The sequence below is a fragment of the Perca flavescens genome, chromosome 15, assembly GCF_004354835.1.
Source record: "Perca flavescens isolate YP-PL-M2 chromosome 15, PFLA_1.0, whole genome shotgun sequence".
In the NCBI taxonomy this organism is placed as follows: Eukaryota; Metazoa; Chordata; class Actinopteri; order Perciformes; family Percidae; genus Perca; species Perca flavescens.
In genome coordinates this window covers 33,661,080-33,681,392 of record NC_041345.1, presented here as the reverse complement: position 1 = coordinate 33,681,392, position 20,313 = coordinate 33,661,080, and the positions used below count along the sequence as shown (strand labels likewise).

Below are 20,313 nucleotides of genomic sequence, written 5' to 3'. Positions count from 1 at the left end.
GTCACTCTGAAGATGCATAAAAGCCTGGTGTTCTGTTCACTCATTTGAGAAACAGGCCTTTTGTGAAATCATGTTGATCCTATTTGCAAATATATATATGTTTTTAATAAAATACAAATAGTCTCAGTCTGTCTTATTTGTTTCAATTTACTAAACTCTGAAAACTCTCCCCCCTGCTGCAAAGGAAACTTCCACTACACACGCAGCAGACACGCAGTGGAACCGGTCTACAGCTGTTACGCATCCAGTGGAAATCTCCGGTCAGACGGGCCAGTTCAGACTGCTGCGACATTCTAAAACAGTTTCATCTCGTCACAAATCTTTGGTCTGAACTGGGCTCAAGAAACGCCATACATGAGTGTTTTTTCTTTTACAATGACCAGATCATGTTCAACAAGCAATAATACAGGAAAAGGGTGCTTCAGTGGTGCCAACTAGGCAACTATCTCTAACAACAGGCAGGCAGCCCACAGGGGAGTTTAGTTAATGCATAACTACTGATGGATTAATAGTTCAAGTTCTTTTTATTGTTTATTAATAAGATAAAGAAACCCTCATCACAAACCCAGAAGCGCAGAAGAAAATGTCTTTATGAACAGGGAGACAGAGAAAATCAAATACAGTTTCCTCAAATCAAGACCACAATTGTCTTAAGAAAGTAGAATATCATAGTCATGTGCAAATCAGCTGATGACTCAATATGAAATACACATTATGTAGGAAGAGCGCTAGTTATGGTCAAATGAAGCTTTGCGAACCAGTGTCTTTACTTTATGAGCTCACTAGATGGCGCTCTCTGTTCAAAGAAAAATGTTAAAGGAATGGCAATTCAATGGGTTTTCAAACCCTTTGTTGAACAGACAGCACCATCTAGTGAGCTCAGAAAGTAAAGACACTGGTTCGCGAAGCTTCATTTGACCATCACTAAAGAGCGCATGACATCCACCGACATATTTAGGTCTTTAGCATACACCATGTAATTTTATACAACAGAAATAAATGATCAACTAAGACTTCCTAAGAAAACTCTAAGCAACTTTAAGGACTCTTATCCAGTATGTTAACTTTCGGGCAAATAGCAAATTGTATTATGAAGTTACAACAGCTTGCCACGGCAAAACCATTCCACGAAAACACAAAAGCTTTGCAATTTGTTATTGTTAAAGTCTTGATTTGCTGCTGACACCATTTGAAAAAGGATCTGTTGAGTCCACTGGATGGAGTTTTAAAACGTTTAATACCTGAAAAGACCCTAAAATGGCGTGTTGGTAAATGACCCATGGGTCATTGCTATCAACTACTCCTTCACAGTTCAGGGTCACATTAGTCAGAGGATTTTACCAACCAAATATCAAACGGATCCAATCAACTCCTTAGGATGAGTGAAATGTAATACAATTAAAAATAAATATATTTTTGTCAGGGACCAAGCAGTAAAACAATGAGGAAAACAGGAGTTTTTGTTGAAAAGTGGGTTTTTATTTACCCAAAAAATGCAAAAACCAATATAAACCAGGCCCTTAATATCTAGGCCTATAAAAGAGGTCAACACACTATAACTTAACCCAAAAATAGCAACAACTATACAAGATGTGAACTCCTCCTTAAAGGAGAATAGCCCACACCTGCTCATGAAAAAGCTTTTGACTCAATTGTCCAATTACTTTAGGACCCTTGAAATGAAATACCCTCAAAATAAAGCTGAAAGTCTGCACTACAATTTTATCTCAATTATTTCTTTTCAAATCCATTGTGTTAGCACACAGGGCTAGAATTATGAAAACTGTGTCTGAACCTAACTGTATACTGACTTGGCCAAACCAAATTAAATACGTGGGGAAAACCAAGATGGACATAATTTACACTAATACAAATGAACCCAACCTGAAAAGGCCAGCTGGTTGGGCGGGCCATGGCACTGAGAGTGACAAGTTATTTGAGTTTTTTTTCTTTTTTCTTCTAACAGGGAGTTGCAATGAGCCACAGCATCTCTATATAAAGGGAGATGATTTGTAGTAAGTACAAGAGAACTCAGCACATAAGTTGACTTCTTGCTGCTCATCATCATCATCATCATCATCATCGTTCACTGTCAGCAGACATGTAAGTAGATAAGAATTTATTTTGCTCTGGAACTTACATTTGTATTTTTATTCAATTATATTTCATCTAAATCAGTTTCTCAAATGGGGGTATGTGTACCATACGGTGTACTCTGTAGGACTGCAGGGGGTATGTGAACACTTTCTTCAAAGTTTTTGTCGCTGTTTTTGACGTTTGTCACTTTTTTAAAGTTTTTGTAGCTTTTTGTCACAATTTTCAACCTGTTCTTCCTTCCTTCCAGTGGTGTAGTCTAAAGTATTGTAGTGGGTGTACCCTACTGTATATTTGGGGGGGGCATATCATAGTGGAGGGTCAGGTTGTCCTCCCCCAGGGAAGTTTTGAGCATCAAAGACTTAATTTCCTGTATTCTGATACATTTTAATGCACCAATTTACAGTGGAAATAGCTTTATTTAGCCTATGTGAAGAAGAAGAACACAGATTACAATTCAAAATATATCAAAACTATAATGGAAAGTATGTTATTGTGGGTCATTGGGTATTTTATATGGAAATCCTGGAGCTTTCTTAGTAGGTATAATGCGTATACCTGCGTATCACGTAGAACAGTCATTCCCAAACTGTGGTCCTGCAGGTGGTCTGTGGAAAAGCAAAATAAAATAATAGTTTTTTAACCTCCATTTTACCAGGAAATTCCCATAAAAATTTAGAATATGTATATTGATATACAATTTAAATTTAAATTAAATTGTCATGTTATTGGGTGATTACTAAAATAGGTTGGTGGCGCTTGGCCGTGACGTTCAAGTCCAGTGCCGTTAGAACCACAACACGGATCGGTGGATGGCAACAGGTTCTCTGAAGAGAACAGAGGCAGAGGTTACCAATAAGGAAGAGATTGACAGTGAGTCAGAGGCATCTACAAGCCAGATTCCTCATAAAGAAACAAAGACAAGGAGGAAGGGAAAGATGTGGAGGGGGACAGAGGGGGATATTACGCTCATATAGGGCTGGCAAATAGACTCCAATGGCTTTTCCTTTTGAGAATTTTTTTTTTTAACCAGGAGTACGCCTACTGTGTTTTCATTAAATGTGTATAGGGCCAGAGGCAAAGGATGTTCTCATGATCACATCATACACATAGCCTTCATAGGCACTTTATATAAAAAGAACTGTTTTAAATTATAAATGGAATGAATAAGGCCTATTATTATTTTAATTTCCAGTTAGTTTCTTGATCTCACATTTCTGAAATATTTTGCGGATGTGCTGTTAATTGGACAAACTCACATAGCCTACTTTTTGGGGACTTGTAAAACTCTGAAGATTAATAATCCCCTAAAATCGCCAGAGGTTTTGAAATTTTGACTATATCCAAGTGTTTTCATTACTGTATATATTTAATACTCCATTGCTATGGAAATAAGCCTGTTGTTTAGATGAACCTGATTATGCCCTCGGGGGCTTGACTAAATAAATTAAATATGTGGCAGCCGTTGTGTGCAGTAAACTTTCTTTTAACGCGCCTGTCGGACTGATGCTATGACCAGTTCTAGTTTTAGTGCTAGTAGGCGTATTAGGAGGTGTGGATTAATTCAGGTGGGACTGTGACTTTTATTTTATTATGTGCATTATAAGGTGGTCCGTGAAAATTCTTGATTACAAATAGTGGTCCTACACCACTGCTTCCTTCTTTTTTTCTCCAAGTTTGTCGAAGTTTTTGTCGCTTTTTTCAATAAACAATTCTGCCTTTTCTTGGTTTTTGTCACTGTTTTTTTTACAAGTCTGTCACTTTTTCCGAAGTTTGATACTATTTTCCATCTATTCTTACCTTTCCTTCCTTCTACTGTCTTTTTCCAAGTTTAATGTTTTTTTTTAAAGTTTTTGTTGCCTTTTTTCAATTCAATTCAATTCAATTCAATTTTATTTATAGTATCAAATCATAAAATAGGTTATCTCGAGACACTTTACAGATAGAGTAGGTCTAGACCACACTCTATAATTTACAAAGCCCCAACAATTCCAACAATTACAGTAATTCCCTCAAGAGCAAGCAGTGCGACAGTGGCGAGGAAAAACTCCCTCTTGGGAAGAAACCTCAGACAGACCAAGGCTCTTGGTAGGTGGTGTCTGACGGGCCGGTTGGGGGTGTGATGAACAGTGGCAATAATAGTCACATTAATAATGGAACAGTGACTGGATGTAGCGGGAAGCTGCAGGGTTCAGCAGGAAGCTGCATGACATTGCAGGGCACCGCTGAACTCAGCAGGGAGTGCAGCAGGACCACGGCGACAGCTGGAACCAGGATCTTGGTGCCAACGTTCTCCAAGGAAATACGCTGGGGGAAAAAACATAAGGACTCCGGGGAGTAAACTCCCCAGAAGCTAGGATTAGTAACAAGCATTTCTGGGACGGGATACACACAAATAGTAATAGTAATAGTAATAGAAAGGGAGAGGAGAGAGCAGCTCAGTGTGTCAAAGGAAGGAAGTCCCCCGGCAGTCTAGAACTATAACAGCGTAACTATAACAGCGTAACTAAGAGAGAGACAGGTCATAAGGAGAGGTAGCTTTTTCGGGCTTAGAACTCTTCCCCTGCCGGATCGGGCTTTGCTGGCCTGCCTCCCTCTACTTTGTTATGTATTATTAATCTAACAATTATGAAGAGAAGCAGGTGGGCCAGTTAGGTGAACACTGCAACTCCTCACTGCCTAACTATAAGCTTTATCAAATAGAAGAGTTTTAAATTCATTCTTGAAAGCGATTACAGTTTCTGCCCCCCAAACCCAGATCGGGAGCTGGTTCCATAGGAGAGGAGCCTGATAACTGAAGGCTCTTGCTCCCATTCTACTTTTAAAGACTCTAGGAACCACCAGTAACTCTGCATTCTGGGAGAGCAGTGCTCTAGTGGGACAATAGGGTATTAGGAGCTCTTCTAGATATGATGGTGCTAGACCATTTAGAGCTTTGTAGGTCAAGAGAAGGATTTTAAACTCAATCCTGGATTCAACAGGGAGCCAGTGCAGAGAAGCTAATACAGGAGAAATATGATCTCTTGTGAGAACACGCGCTGCAGCATTCTGGATCAGCTGGAGAGTCTTAAGGGACTTATTTGAGCAACCTGACAGTAGGGAATTACAATAGTCCAGCCTGGACGTAACAAATGCATGGACTAGTTTTTCAGCGTCGTTTTGAGACAGGATATTCCTAATTTTGGCAATGTTACGAAGATGAAAAAAGGCTGTTCTTGAGGTTAGTTTTAGATTGGCATTAAAGGATATATCCTGATCAAAAATAACTCCTAAATTTCTGACAGTAGTGCTGGAGGCCAGGGCAATACCATCCAGAGTAGCTATATCTTTAGATAATGAGGTTCTGAGGTGTTTAGGTCCCAGTACAATAACTTAAGTTTTGTTAGGGTTTAACATCAGAAAATTATAGGTCATCCAGGATTTTATATCTTTAATGCACGCTTGAAATTTAGCTAGCTGACTGGTTTTGTCTGGTTTGATTGACAAGTATAATTGGGTGTCATCCGCATAACAGTTAAAGTTAATTGAGTGTTTCCTAATAATATTGCCTAGAGGAAGCATATATAAGGAGAATAGAATTGGTCCAAGCACTGAGCCTTGAGGAACCCCATGGCTAACTTTAGCGTGCTTGGAGGATTTATCATTAACATTAACAACTTGAGATCGATCAGAGAAATAGGACTTAAACCAGCTCAGAGCAATGCCTTTAATGCCAAGTGTTCCAATCTCTGTAACAGGATTGAATGGTCAATAGTGTCAAATGCAGCACTAAGATCTAGTAAAACAAGAATGGAGACAAGTCCTTTGTCTGCAGCAGTTAAAAGGTCGTTAGTAATTTTCACCAGTGCCGTCTCTGTGCTATGATGCTTTCTAAATCCTGATTGAAAGTCATCAAATAAACTATTGCTATGTAGAAAATCACATAACTGATTAGCAACCACCTTCTCAAGGATCTTGGATAGAAAGGGAAGGTTAGATATAGGTCTATAGTTTGCTAAGACCTCAGGATCGAGGGTGGGTTTTTTCAGAAGAGGTTTTATCACAGCTACTTTAAATGACTGCATTACATAACCTGTTAATAAGGACATATTGATCATATCTAGTAATGAAGTGTTTACCACGGGTAATGCTTCTTTGAGTAATCTCGTTGGGATGGGGTCTAGGAGACAGGTTGATGGCTTAGCTGAGGATATCTTTAACATTAATTGTTGAAGGTCTATAGGATAAAAGCAGTCGTTATTTCTAGTGACTCTGCATTTAAAGGTGAACCGTTAGAAGTTGAGGGCAAAAGGTGACGGATTTTATCTCTAATTGTTGTAATTTTATCATTAAAGAAGCTCATGAAGTCATCACTACTCAGAGCTAGAGGAATAGATGGCTCAGTAGAGCTGTGGCTATCTGTCAGCCTGGCTACAGTGCTGAAAAGAAACCTTGGGTTGTTCTTGTTTTCTTCTATTAGTGATGAGTAATAGTCTGATCTGGCCTTTCTTAGGGCCTTCCTATAGGTTTTGAGACTTTCTTGCCAGTCCAAACGGATTCTTCCACTTTTGTGGAACGCCACTTACATTCGAGGTTTCGCGAGATTTGTTTTAATTTGCGAGTTTGGGAGTTATACCAAGGTGCTAGTTTCCTTTGCTTCATCATCTTATTTTTCAGGGGAGCAACGGAGTCTAAGGTCGTCCGTAGGCAAGTCGTAGCACCGTCTACAAATGTATCAATTTGAGAGGGACTGAGGTTAACATAGAGGTCCTCTGTTATGTTAAGGCATGACATAGAGTCGAATGCTGTTGGAATATCTTCTTTAAATTTAGCTATAGCACTGTCAGATAGGCATCTGGTGTAGAAGCTTTTATCTAATTTAATATAGTCAGGTAGTAAGAATTCGAAAGTGATTAAAGAATGATCTGATAATACAGAATTCTGCGGAAATATTATTAAATCCTCAATTTCAATACCATATGCCAGCACAAGGTCGAGGGTGTGGTTAAAACAGTGCGTCGCCTTGTGCACACTCTGACTGAAACCGATTGAATCCAGTAATGAGTTGAAAGCAGTAGTAAGGCTATCATTGTCAACGTCCACATGGATATTAAAATCCCCTACAATAAGTACTTTGTCTGATTTAAGGACTAAACATGATAAAAACTTCAGAATTCAGATAAAAATTCAGAATACGGACCTGGAGCCCTGTAAATAACAACAAATATAATTGGCTGTAATGTTTTCCATTTTGGATGTTGAAGATTAAGAACAAGACTTTCAAAGGAGTTATAATTTAATTTAGGTTTAGGAGTAATTTACATGCTTGCATCAAAGATGGCTGCAACTCCCCCTCCTCGGCCTGAGCCTCTAGGAATTTGAGTATTAATATGACTGGGAGGAGTGGCTTCATTTAGACTAACATATTCTTCATGGCCCAGCCAGGTTTCAGTAAGACAAAATAAATCAATGTTATTATCTGATATCAACTCATTTACCAATAATGCTTTAGAAGACAGAGATCTAATATTTAATAGTCCACATCTAATTTTCCTTTTTTTGTTCTATCGTTGCAGTCGTTTTAATTCCAATTAGGTTGTTAAGTATAGCGCATCTTTTGTTTACCTTTGAATTAACCGATCTGAGTCGGGGAACAGACACCGTGCTTATTAGACTATGAGTGGGTGACTGCTCCAACGGAAGCACAGGGGGGTGCGTAGTACTGCAGCTCTGATTACTAATATCAAACTTGGGTTGTCATGGTTTATGTCTGATAAACTCGGTCAGATTTTTTGATATGAGAGCGGCTCCGTCCCAGGTGGGATGAATGCCGTCTCTCTCCATCAGACCAGGCTTTCCCCAGAACGCCCCCCAGTTATTCACATAGCCCACATCATTAGCTGGGCACCCCCCCGACAACCAGCGGTGGAAGGATGACGTATGGCTGTACATTTCATCATTGGTCAGGTTTGGCAGGGGTCCAGAGAAAACTACTGAGTCCGACATTGTCTTTGCGTATGCACAAAGTGACTCAACATTCAATTTAGTGATCTCCGATTTACGACCATTACCCCCTACGTGAAGTATGATCTTACTGTATTTACGGTTCTTTTTAGCCAGCAGCTCTAGGTGGGTTTCTATATCGCCCACTCTAGCCCCGGGGACACATATGACCGTAGGTACTGTAGCCGCTGGGGCCGCCGGCTTCACATATCGCAGTATAGAGCTCCCAATAACCAGAGCTGGCTTCTCAGCGGGTGTATCACTGAGTAGGGAGAAACTGTTAGAGAGGCAAAGATGCTCCGGTTTAGAGCGACCGTCATCATGTGCACTCCCTGGTCTAGATCTAACGCTACGCTTCCCTCTAACGCTACGCTTCCCTCTGACGCTACGCTTCCCTCGGACAGTCACCCACTCGCCCGGCTGCTCGGGGTCTTACGGGGGACAGCTAGCAGAAGTTAAAGAAGCTACAGAAGCTACAGTATGGTGGTCCGCATTAACTACATGGTGCTGGCTAGCTACGGAAGCATACAATTCTGATTCCATGGTGCGGAGCCGTGACTCAAACTCACTAAGCCTTGCCTCCAGAGCAGCGAATATACTACATTTATTACATGTATCGTTATCACTAAAGGAGGCAGAGGAATAGCTAAAAATTTGACACACAGAGCAAGAAAGAGCAGGAGAGGGAGAGGAATTAGCCATTGCTAATGGCTAAGCTAAAGTAGCTAACAGCGTTCTAACAATTGTAAATTCAGCGAGTCAGTCACTGTAAGTGAAGCTAAATATATGTGCTTGAGTAAAACAATTGTAATTCAAATGCAATCCAGGCAAATAGCCGCTAATTTAAACAGTAAAGCAGAGTTCAGTATGTTTTTGCCGGAGCAGCAAACTAGCGTTTGTAACACGGGAACACCGGAAGTGACACAATACGCTCACCTTACACGTCAGCACGTCCTCGTCCACGTCCTTTTCATTAGCATTTAAATATTTTTTCAGTTACAGTGCTCAGCATAAGTTTATGAACCCATGCTAAAGTTGACTAAAAAGAGGAATAAAAAAATCACCTTTTGGACATTGATCTTAATGCATTAATTACAAAAATTAAGAAAAATCCAAACTTTTAGGGGATCAATTTTCTTTGTGAATGAATAATGTATCGTGAATAAATAAATGTTCTTCCTTAAAACACAGGGGGCATAAGTCAGTACACCCCTATGTTAAATTCCCATAGAGACAGCAGGCCAATTTTGATTAATATAGGCCAGTTATTTCATGGATCCAGGATACAATGCATCCTGATAAAGTTCCCTTGGCCTTTACATCATTTCATACCCTTCACCATACCTAGAGATTGGCATGGGGTACTTTCCATAAGATCATCTCTCAATGCAAATCAAACCAGCTATTAGGCTAACTGAAATAAAACCAAACTAAGCACTGTCCATGGCTGTTGTTTAGTAAATCTAGCGCTGGTCAGGGGGTACTTGGCTTAAAAACACTCAATTCAAAATTTGAAAAAAGTTTGAGAACCACTGGTCTAAATAGTATAAATGGGTGCAGCATGTATTAAAAATATATTTTAGTTTAGATGTCATTATGTTATCTATATTTTAAAAATGATATTTTAAGAGGAGACACGCCAGGCAAACCATCATTTTGACTTTTTGGGCTACTTTCCTTCTGGAGCATGTCTTCTTTCAGACTATTCCCAACATCCCAAATACACATTTAGGTGTTTACTTTAGTACACTAGCAATTGAAGACTCTGCTATTCAAGCAGGCTTTTAATTAGTCGATGGGTTTTTATGGTTGTTTGTTTTGTTTTCTATTTTTATTTAAATGTTCTTGTATTTTAATTTGTTGTATTGTATTACAGTTTATTGTGAAGCATGAAGCGATTTTTATCTGTGAAAGGTGCTATACAGATAAACTTTACTTACTTACTTACTTGTCTATTTGCGCTCTGTAAATGTCTCCTAAATTCACCAAAAGTTGCCATTAGATAAGGCCTCGTTTGCATATCTAAAGATAACATTTCAGTAATTCACATTAACTGGAGAAGTTTCACCCGTAGTGTTTGATATTTTATAATCCATAGGCCGTTTTCTGAAAATGGGTTTTTCTCAGAGTCAGACATCTCCTCTTCAGCAGCACTTACATTCACCAAACTTTCCATGTGCTTGCCAGAAGCTTGGAGTGAACAAGCCCCTTTACTCTGACCGGGCGTGTCTAAACTCCACTGTAACCTCATCCATTCATTCACTTGCAGGGTTTCACCATGAGATGGTGCTTCCTTCAGAAAGTGTAGTGAGAGAGTTAATCTACTGTCTATTGTACATTCAATTAAGCTTTACTTCACGGAAGCTATCCCCCAGAGACATGTAGCAAGTTAAGTTCATTCCAAGTCAATAATGTCCATTATACAGTAGTTATAGCCTATTGTAGAAATTGTGTGAATGATGTTAAGCATTCACACAATGTTATTTTAAATCTTTATTATTATTTATCTGACATCTTCTGTAACTTTTTTGGTATTTGGTAGCACTTTATAATAACTATCCATAATTCATAATTTATTAAGCATTAGTTAACTATTAGTTAATGTTTTTTTTCATTATTACTTATTAATTGTTCATACATAGTTCATCATGAGTAAATTATTTGTTCACACAGTTATAAATGGTTTGTTCATAGTAAACAAGCCTATTAGTTAATGGTTTGTTCATCATTATTAATTAATTGTTCTTACATAATTCATCATCAGTAAAGCATTTGTTCACATAGTTATAAATGGTTTGTTCATAGTAAATAAGCCTACCTTGAAAAATATGTTTTTAAGTACATGATATATACTTAACAAATAATGAAACAACCATATGTAAATGAAATAATTTTCCCATTATAAACCAGTTACTATCCATCCATCCATCCATCCATCTTCGTCCGCTTATCCGGTGTCGGGTCGCGGGGGGAGCAGCTCCAGCAGGGGACCCCAAACTTCCCTTTCCCGAGCAACATTAACCAGCTCCGATTGGGGGATCCCGATGCGTTCCCAGGCCAGGTTGGAGATATAATCCCTCCACCTAGTCCTGGGTCTTCCCCGAGGCCTCCTCCCAGCTGGACGTGCCTGGAACACCTCCCTAGGGAGGCGCCAGGGGCATCCTTACCAGATGCCGAACCACCTAAACTGGCTCCTTTCGACGCAAAGGAGCAGCGGCTCTACTCCGAGCTCCTCACGGATGACTGAGCTTCTCACCCTATCTCTAAGGGAGACGCCAGCCACCCTCCTGAGGAAACCCATTTCAGCCGCTTGTACCCTGGATCTCGTTCTTTCGGTCATGACCCAGCCTTCATGACCATAGGTGAGGGTAGGAGCGAAAACTGACCGGTAGATCGAGAGCTTTGCCTTCTGGCTAAGCTCTCTTTTCGTCACAACGGTGCGATAGATTGAATGCAATACCGCACCGCTGCGCCGATACTCCGACCAATCTCCCGCTCCATTGTCCCTCACTCGCGAACAAAACCCCAAGGTACTTGAACTCCTTCACTTGGGGTAAGGACTCATTCCCTACCTGGAGAAGGCATTCCATCGGTTTCCTGCTGAGAACCATGGCCTCAGATTTAGAGGTGCTGATCCTCATCCCAACCGCTCACACACTCGGTTGCGAACCGATCCAGTGAGTGCTGAAGGTCGCAGGCCGATGATGCCATCAGGACCACATCATCTGCAAAGAGCAGCGATGAGATCCCCAGCCCACCAAACTGCAACCCCTCCCCACCCCGACTACGCCTCGATATCCTGTCCATAAATATTACAAACAGGATTGGTGGTGACAAAGCGCAGCCCTGGCGGAGGCCAACCCTCACCTGAAACGAGTCCGACTTACTACCGAGGACCCGGACACAGCTCTCACTTTGGTCATACAGAGATTGGATGGCCCTGAGTAGACCCCCTCACCCCATACTCCCGCAGCACCTCCCACAGTATCTCCCGGGGACCCGGTCATACGCCTTCTCCAAATCCACAAAACACATGTAGACCGGTTGGGCATACTCCCAGGCTCCCTCCAGGATCCTTGCAAGAGTGAAGAGCTGGTCCGTTGTTCCACGACCAGGACGGAATCCGCATTGTTCCTCCTCAACCCAAGGTTTGACTATCGGCCGAACCCTCCTTTCCAGCACCTTGGAGTAGACTTTACCAGGGAGGCTGAGAAGTGTGATACCCTATAATTGGCACACACCCTCTGGTCCCCTTTTTAAAAAGGGGAACCACCACCCCAGTCTGCCACTCCTTTGGCACCGTCCCAGACTTCCACGCAATGTTGAAGAGGCGTGTCAACCAGGACAGCCCCTCCACACCCAGAGCCTTGAGCATTTCTGGACGGATCTCATCAATCCCCGGGGCTTTGCCACCGTGTAGTTGTTTGACTACATCAGTGACTTCCGCCTGGGAAATCGACGACAATCCCCCATTATCCTCCAGCTCTGCCTCTAACATAGAGGGCATATTAGTCGGATTTAGGAGTTCCTCAAAGTGCTCCTTCCACCGCCCTATTACCTCCTCAGTTGAGGTCAACAGTGTCCCATCCTTACTGTACACAGCTTGGATGGTTCCCCCCCCCTCCTGAGGTGGCGAACAGTTTTCCAGAAGCACTTTGGTGCCGACCGAAAGTCCTTCTCCATGTCTTCTCCAAACTTCTCCCACACCCGCTGCTTTGCCTCTTTCACGGCAGAGGCTGCAGCCCTTCGGGCCCTTCGGTACCCTGCAACTGCCTCCGGAGTCCTCCGGGATAACATATCCCGGAAAGACTCCTTCTTCAGTCGGACGGCTTCCCTGACCACCGGTGTCCACCACGGTGTTCGTGGGTTACAGCCCCTTGAGGCACCTAAGACCCTAAGACCACAGCTCCTCGCCGCAGCTTCAGCAATGGAAACTTTGAACATTGTCCACTCGGGTTCAATGCCCCCAGCCTCCACAGGGATGCACGAAAAGCTCCGCCCGGAGGTGTGAGTTGAAAGTCTGTCGGACAGGGGCCTCCTCCAGACGTTCCCAATTTACCCGCACTACACGTTTGGGCTTACCAGGTCTGTCCAGAGTCTTCCCCACCCCTGACCCAACTCACCACCAGATGGTGATCGGTTGACAGCTCTGCCCCTCTCTCTTCACCGAAAGTGTCCAAAACATACGGCCTCAGATCAGATGAAACGATTATGAAATCGATCATTGACCTTGGCCTAGGGTGCTCTGGTACCAGGTACACTTATGAGCATCCCTATGTTCGAACATGGTGTTCGTTATAGACAATCCATGACTAGCACAGAAGTCCAACAACAAACAACCACTCTGGTTTAGATCAGGAGGCCGTTCCTCCCAATCACGCCTCCAGGTGTCTCCATCATTGCCCACGTGTGCGTTGAAGTCCCCCAGCAGAACAATGGAGTCCCCCACTGGAGCCCCATGCAGGACTCCAGTCAAGGTCTCCAAGAAGGCCGAATACTCCGAACTCCTGTTTGGTGCATATGCACAAACAACAGTCAGAGTTTTCCCCCACAACCCCGCAGGCGAGGGAGGCAACCCTCTCGCCCACCGGGTAAACTCCAACACAGCGGCGCTCAGCCGGGGGCTTGTGAGTATCCACACACCCGCCCGGCGCCTCACACCCTGGGCAACTCCGGAGAAGAAAAGAGTCCAACCCCTATCCAGGAGTATGGTTCCAGAACCAAGACTGTGCGTAGAGGTAAGCCCCACCAGATCTAACCGGTAGCGCTCCACCTCCCGCACCAGTTCCGGCTCCTTCCCCACAGAGAGGTGACGTCCACGTCCCCAGAGCCAGCGTCTGCCGCCCGGGTCTGGTCCGTCGAGGCCCCTGACCTTCACTGCCACCCATGTGGCATCGCACCCGACCCCAACGGTTCCTCCCACAGGTGGTGGGTCCATGGGCTGGAGAGATGGGAGCCACGTAGCTTGTTCGGGCTGTGCCCGGCCGGGGTCCGTGGCAAACCCGGCCACCAGGCGCTCGCTGACGAGCCCGCCGTCTGGGCCTGGCTCCAGACGGGGGCCCCGGGCTTCCTCCGGGCAGGGTCACTCCATCTCTGCCTAGCTTTTTCATTGGGGTTTTTGAACCATTCTTTGTCTGGCCCCTCACCTGAGACCACTTTGCCTTGGGAGACCCTACCAGGAGCACAAAGCTCCAGACAACACAGCCCTCAGGTTCACAGAGACACACAAACCTCTCCACCACGATAAGGTGATGGTTCACCGAGAGGCAGTTACTAACTATTACTAAATGCTTTGTTCATCATTTGTAAAGCATTGCTCCGATGTTAATTCTCATGAATAACGCATTTGTATACACACTCATAAATGGTTTGTTCATAGTAAATAAAGCTCTCAAAAATTATGTTTATAAATAGAAGTTTGACATTTTCTAAGTATTGCAAAAAACATTGGTAAATTAAATAATTTTCCCTTTATAAACTATCTACAAACTATTAGTAATTCATTTGTTTATCATTTGTAAAGCATAGTTCCTACATTCAGTCTAATCAGTAAAGCATTTCTACAGTTAGTAAATGGTTGGTCCATAGTATGTAAGCCCATGTAAAGTGTTTATCAGTATATTTTTTAATAATTCCTACATGATGCATTAACCATTTGTAAATGAAGTAATTTTACCATTATCAACTAGGTACTCAGGAACGCGAAAGGTCGTTTAAAACTAGGAAGTTAATGATCAACAGACTATCTAGACCTACATTTGTTCATGTCTTAAATAAAATGTTATGATTTAGAAATAGGCCTAAACTAATAGCTGGGGTGTTAACACATCTGTTACAAATACTTACCAATAATGTAATCCATGAGTTACTACTGGTTAGTTAAGTATATTGTGTGAGCCCATGTAAAGTGAGGACTTTCTATGCTTTACAAAGCATTTATAAATGAGTTCCAAAGGCTAACAGAACCTGGACACACACGTAGCTCTATTTGGACATGCCTTCAGAAATATGCCTACGGATAGTTAGTATGTTAATGCATATTTAACAAGCACTTACCAAAACATCAATCCATGATTAACTCATGAGTTACTACTGATTAGTTGACTACATGATGTGAGCCCATCTAAAGTGAGGACTTGCTATGCTTTACAAAGCATTTAGAAATGAGTTGCAAAGGCTAGCAGATACAACAGAAATACAAGTAAAAGAAGTATTTGTAAACCTTATTACAATGTAGTAAGAATGTACATTCATAAAATAGCTTGTAGTAGTGTTATGTAGTTGATATCAATGTGAATTTGGACCAGAACCAGAAGAAAACTAGATTGTTAAGAGCTAGAGAATTGAACATCAATAAAGAGACTAGGAAACCAGGATAAAGTTTGAGAAGTGTATTAATATACAAAGAAACATGGCATACACATATACAGATAAAACACAGGTATGAAAAATAACAATTAAAATAATAAAGCGCGCACATAAAAGAAACCCTTTTCAGTTCTATGAGCTCAATTGTTCTTTGATGACAAGAGTTCAGAGATGTTCAACGTTGGGGCCCATATGAGTTTGGTTTCTGTTTGTCCTACCACCATGAAGAAGGAATCCAGGGAAATCTGTCTAAGTTCAGAGTCTCGATCCTGTAGCTCGCCACCCAGCCAACTGAACTGGGAATCTGTAAACCCTGGAAGACTCTGGGATCTGAAGAATCAATGTGATCCAATATCCCTCTCTGGATCGGACCTCCCGTGCGTAGCACTTCTCAAATCTCCACCTCCTACACCTGTAGATAAGGCCAAATAATTTCTCGCAATTACTATTCGTAATAAAATCAATTGCTTAGGCTACAATGAAAATAAAATGAGGTGATATTTCAGTTAACCCATATTGAAATATCTAAATCTCTATTCAGTTGTACAACCGTACTTAAATTTCTTCTCTTAAGTATCAAAAGTATATAAATCCCATTCAGGTATCAAAAGTACATTTATATTAATAGGTAACCTTTATACAAAAAATACATTTATAATTCAAGTTTTATGGAACCTACCTTTAATAACAACACTATTCTTAATATAATTGCATAAATTGCATGTACAAATCTCTCAAATTGTATTATTTTCCCATAACTTAAGCTACAGTGTTGTAATTTAGAGAAATTAAGACATGCATGCTTATTTATCCCTCCCAGCACCGGTAACAGCAGAAAGAATGCACTAAAAATTAGCCTCTTTGAGTTACTTCTCCATAAACTCCAGTTAAACAATTAAACACACAACTTGTACTAACATTCATTCAACAAAATACCCACAGCTAGCAATAGTGTTAAAAAGCAACATTACTTTCCATAACCAATAGATAGAATCATTAGCCTTTTCACAGGCAATACACAGGACTCCGCTAGCCTTTTGTGGCTAATTACCCTATTAGCATATGAATACAGCACCTTAGCTAACCCGTTAGCTTTGCACTATTAGCACCGTTCTCTTAATACATCCATGATTAGCACCGATTTGCATGGATGCCTAGTGTTACGGAATGACTCACCATTTTAATGGAATTCCTTGCCTTTAACTCCATAACGACAGTGGATTAAGGCACAGCTCTATTTCGCTATTCACAACAAAGCATAGCAAGTATTAGATACTATATAGTATGTAGAATTGATTTAATTCACTAAATGTCGTTCTTTATCTCTTACCGAGTGAATAACAGCAGTCTTATATGAGGTTCTAATGCAGCGCCTAAATGGACGTGAGGGGACGTAAATCTGGCGATCTAACGTAGCCTAGTTGATAGCTGACTGGTCAGCTTACGGACCCAAGTTCACCCATTGGCTTATTTACAAGCCCATCAAAGTTAACAATAATGACAAACCATTTATGAGTGTGTACACAAAAGGTTTTTTCATGAGAATTAACATAGGAGACTGTCACACTCCACAACAGCAGCAGAAAAACAATTCTTTTCACTTTGCCTCCCCCTCCACAATTTTAACTCCTCATAAATTAATTTTACATCAGAATGTAGGGAGTGTCCTTTCTAACAATGGACTTAGGGAGGCAATCTGACTTTCACATGAGGTACAGTGAGCTTCCAAGTGAAGCCATGTCCACCAACTGCTGCACTGCCTCGTGTATTAAGTCATACCAGAAATACCAGGAAAAGAAGAGAAAAAGGCCCTTTTTGGACAGCTACTGTCCTCACATTTCTTACACAACACACACCATTTTTATCACAGCATGTTCAGCAGGGTGTCCTCTCTCTCTCTCTCTCTCTCTCTCACACAGTCATAAACATTAACCAGATAGCAATCACGGTCCTTGAGCTAGAAGCAGGAGTATGAAAGCTGCACCTAAGCCTGGCTCATGTTTGTGAAATGAAGGCCCTGTTGCCTTTCGTTTAGACGCCGACAGCGTTTAAAGAAAAAAAAAAAAACTGAAACCACCCTCCAGAGTGGAAATCTTAAAAACGCTCCACCGTCGCGTTCCCGTCTAAAGGGTACAAACGCACTGTGAGAGAATGCAGGATTGCTCCTCTGCCAGAGAAAATAAAAGATTTGTTTGGTTCACAGATTATAAAAACCACCCTGATATTTTATCTATGTTGTGTTGTCTGTGTTGCAGTCATGGCGTTCCCTCGGCTGTCTGTCTCCATGCTGTTGGCTTCATTGATCCTTCTTCTCTACTGGATGACATCCTCAGCTCGGTCACATGACCCCCCGTCCTCCGTCGTCTCATCACCATACAGGGTGAAGAGAGACCTGGATTTGAAGAGGGGGATGGTTTCCGGCACCAGAGAGAAAGTAGAAAAGTATTTGGCCGTGGGAAAAAGCTTCCTGACTGTCGTCAAAGAAGTGATTGGAAAGAGTGATACCAATAAGTCGTCAGCTGTGATTAAAAGTCTTGCAGACGTCGCCAGCTTGGCACCCGGCATCGGAGGTCTGGCTGCGTCTTTTGTCAACATGGTCTTGATCTTCATCCCTCAGAATGACCCGGTGCTGAACAAGGTGCAGAAAGGGTTTGCTGAAGTGAACAAGAAGTTGGACTCTATCTCCATCCACATCTCCAACCTGGCAACAGACGTAGAATGGTTTAACTACGCCAGCGTCTACTCTCAAGATGAGCTCCGCATCCTCAACTCCTGGAAGACGTTCAATGAGCTTCTTCAGGACAGCCAGTTGGTACAAAGTGAAGAGGACAAACTCCGACTGGCTGAGATATTCGTCAACTACTATGAGAACACAGGAACTGAATCCAGTGTGGCCAACGTCTACCATTACCTGACAGTCAAAGACACGTCTCTTAGTGAAAACCTCAACAAACTGCTGAGGAAGAAGTTTAAATGTGACGTTCAAGAGATTGGCAAATATAACGTCTATTTCAGTCGTTTGCTGTGGAAGGGATTGGTGCTGAACCAGTTCTACTGGAAACTGATAGGGTTGGATTCATCGGGCAAAGAAGCCGAACACACCCAGATGTTCAAGAACGTCTACAGAGCTCAGATATCAGCTCTGAACTACTGCCTGACCAACCACATGCAGTACGTGAAGGAAGACGTGGTGGAGATCAGGAAAGGATTTAGTGCTGACAACAAAGAAGCCATCGCTGATGAGGTGAAAAAAGTTCTAGATAAAAAGTACAACTGGTACAACTGGGTGGTGCTGGTGTACAACACAGCCCAGGCTGATTATTACATACTATATAATCTGACTAAGATTACAGAGGACACGATCACCGTCGCTGTGGGATACACTCTGATAGCAGAAGAAATAGATGAAAATAAAGTTAGAAAAGTAGCCAATGAATGCTTTAAAGACAAATCATGTAAAATTAAGGACAAAGTACGTTACTGTGGGGAAAAGTGGTATCTTATGAATGGTAGACAGGTTAGAAGTGTTATGCCCTTCTCTTACTATGCTAAAGCAACTCATGCTGTCTATGGGGAAGAGTTTGCTGTGGCTCCAACACCCGTACTCCAACATGACTGTGTGGGAAGTTACCCGTTGACGACCTATACAAGAAAGATTTCCATCTATTACTCATGGAGGTTGCCTGTCTGCCAAAGTGGAACATGTAGCTACAAAGGAAGGTGCAGTCGGCTGCTGGACTCCAATGAATGGATGTGTGAGTGTCAAGATGGTTACTATAGTGAGAGATGTGAAAAGAAAACCCCCATTGGCAACGCTACAGCGGTCAATATACCAGTTGTTCCTGATATCAGCACCATTGACACCAAAATGAAAATGATGGAGCTCAAACTGGAAAAGATTCTTAAGTCTATCAATGGCACTGCTACAGTTACAACTTGTATATCACAAGTTGTTCCTGACATTGTCAAAATTGACACCAAACTGAAAATGATGGAGATCAAACTGGAAAACAAACTCAAGGAGATTCTCAAGTCTATCAATTGCTATGGTGAGAGATGTGAAGAGAGAACCTCCATTGGCACCGCTACAGCGATTGATTTACAAGTTGTTCCTGGTATCAGAACCATTGACACCAAAATAAAAAGGATGGAGATCAAACTGGAAGATATTCTCTACATCCTCAAATGCAGCAATCGTGGCTGGTTACCATGGTGAGAAATGGTGGAGGTCGCTCTCAAGGAGATTCTCAACATCCTCAATAACAAATTTTGTGGCTAGTAGGAGATATCTGCAGACGACAGGAAAGATGACTTACTGCCAACGGACAAACTGAACACACATCAACTGACTGAGCATCTGAGAACAGCACCGTGAAGGAAGAACAAGAAAACAATACTCATTAAAGACTAAATAATGTTTTTAACTCTAGTCTGTAAAACCTCCTCCCAACGGTGAAGCATGTCGGTTTCAGAGATGAGTTGTTTCTTTAGAAAGATGGAGGATGATGAGTTGGTCTGTTGTTCTGTCTTCATTTCCCTGAATCTGTCCAGCTGATGTCAACACGACCCAAACAGTCACTATACTATACTATGTACTATATACTATATACTATATTAGTCACTATACAGGAAATACACCAGGTTTATATATAATAATCTGAATTTTAAAGTCCCATTTTATTCTGACTCCAAAGTTTATTTCAGTTTTAAACCATCAACTAAGTTGTTTATTTTGAGTCATTAAAAGCTTGAAGTTCCTGAAAATAATTAAATATATGAATAATTAAAGTTATTAAAGTAACATAACAACTATAAGTTGCTGCAGTCTGTTCCAGCTCAGTGTAACTCTGATGTTCTTGATACGACCTG

The 20,313-nt window shown here is 41.8% G+C and overlaps 1 protein-coding gene across 1 annotated transcript; it reads left to right on the top strand.

Annotated features, from left to right (window-relative positions):
- Positions 1-2,032: 2,032 nt before the first annotated feature.
- On the top strand, positions 2,033-20,011 carry LOC114570294 (SE-cephalotoxin-like). Its single transcript, XM_028600554.1, has 2 exons — positions 2,033-2,103; positions 17,700-20,011. The coding sequence occupies exon 2, from the start codon at positions 17,702-17,704 to the stop codon at positions 19,658-19,660; it is 1,959 nt and encodes a 652-aa protein (XP_028456355.1). The 5' UTR covers positions 2,033-2,103; positions 17,700-17,701; the 3' UTR covers positions 19,661-20,011.
- The last annotated feature ends 302 nt before the right edge of the window (positions 20,012-20,313 follow it).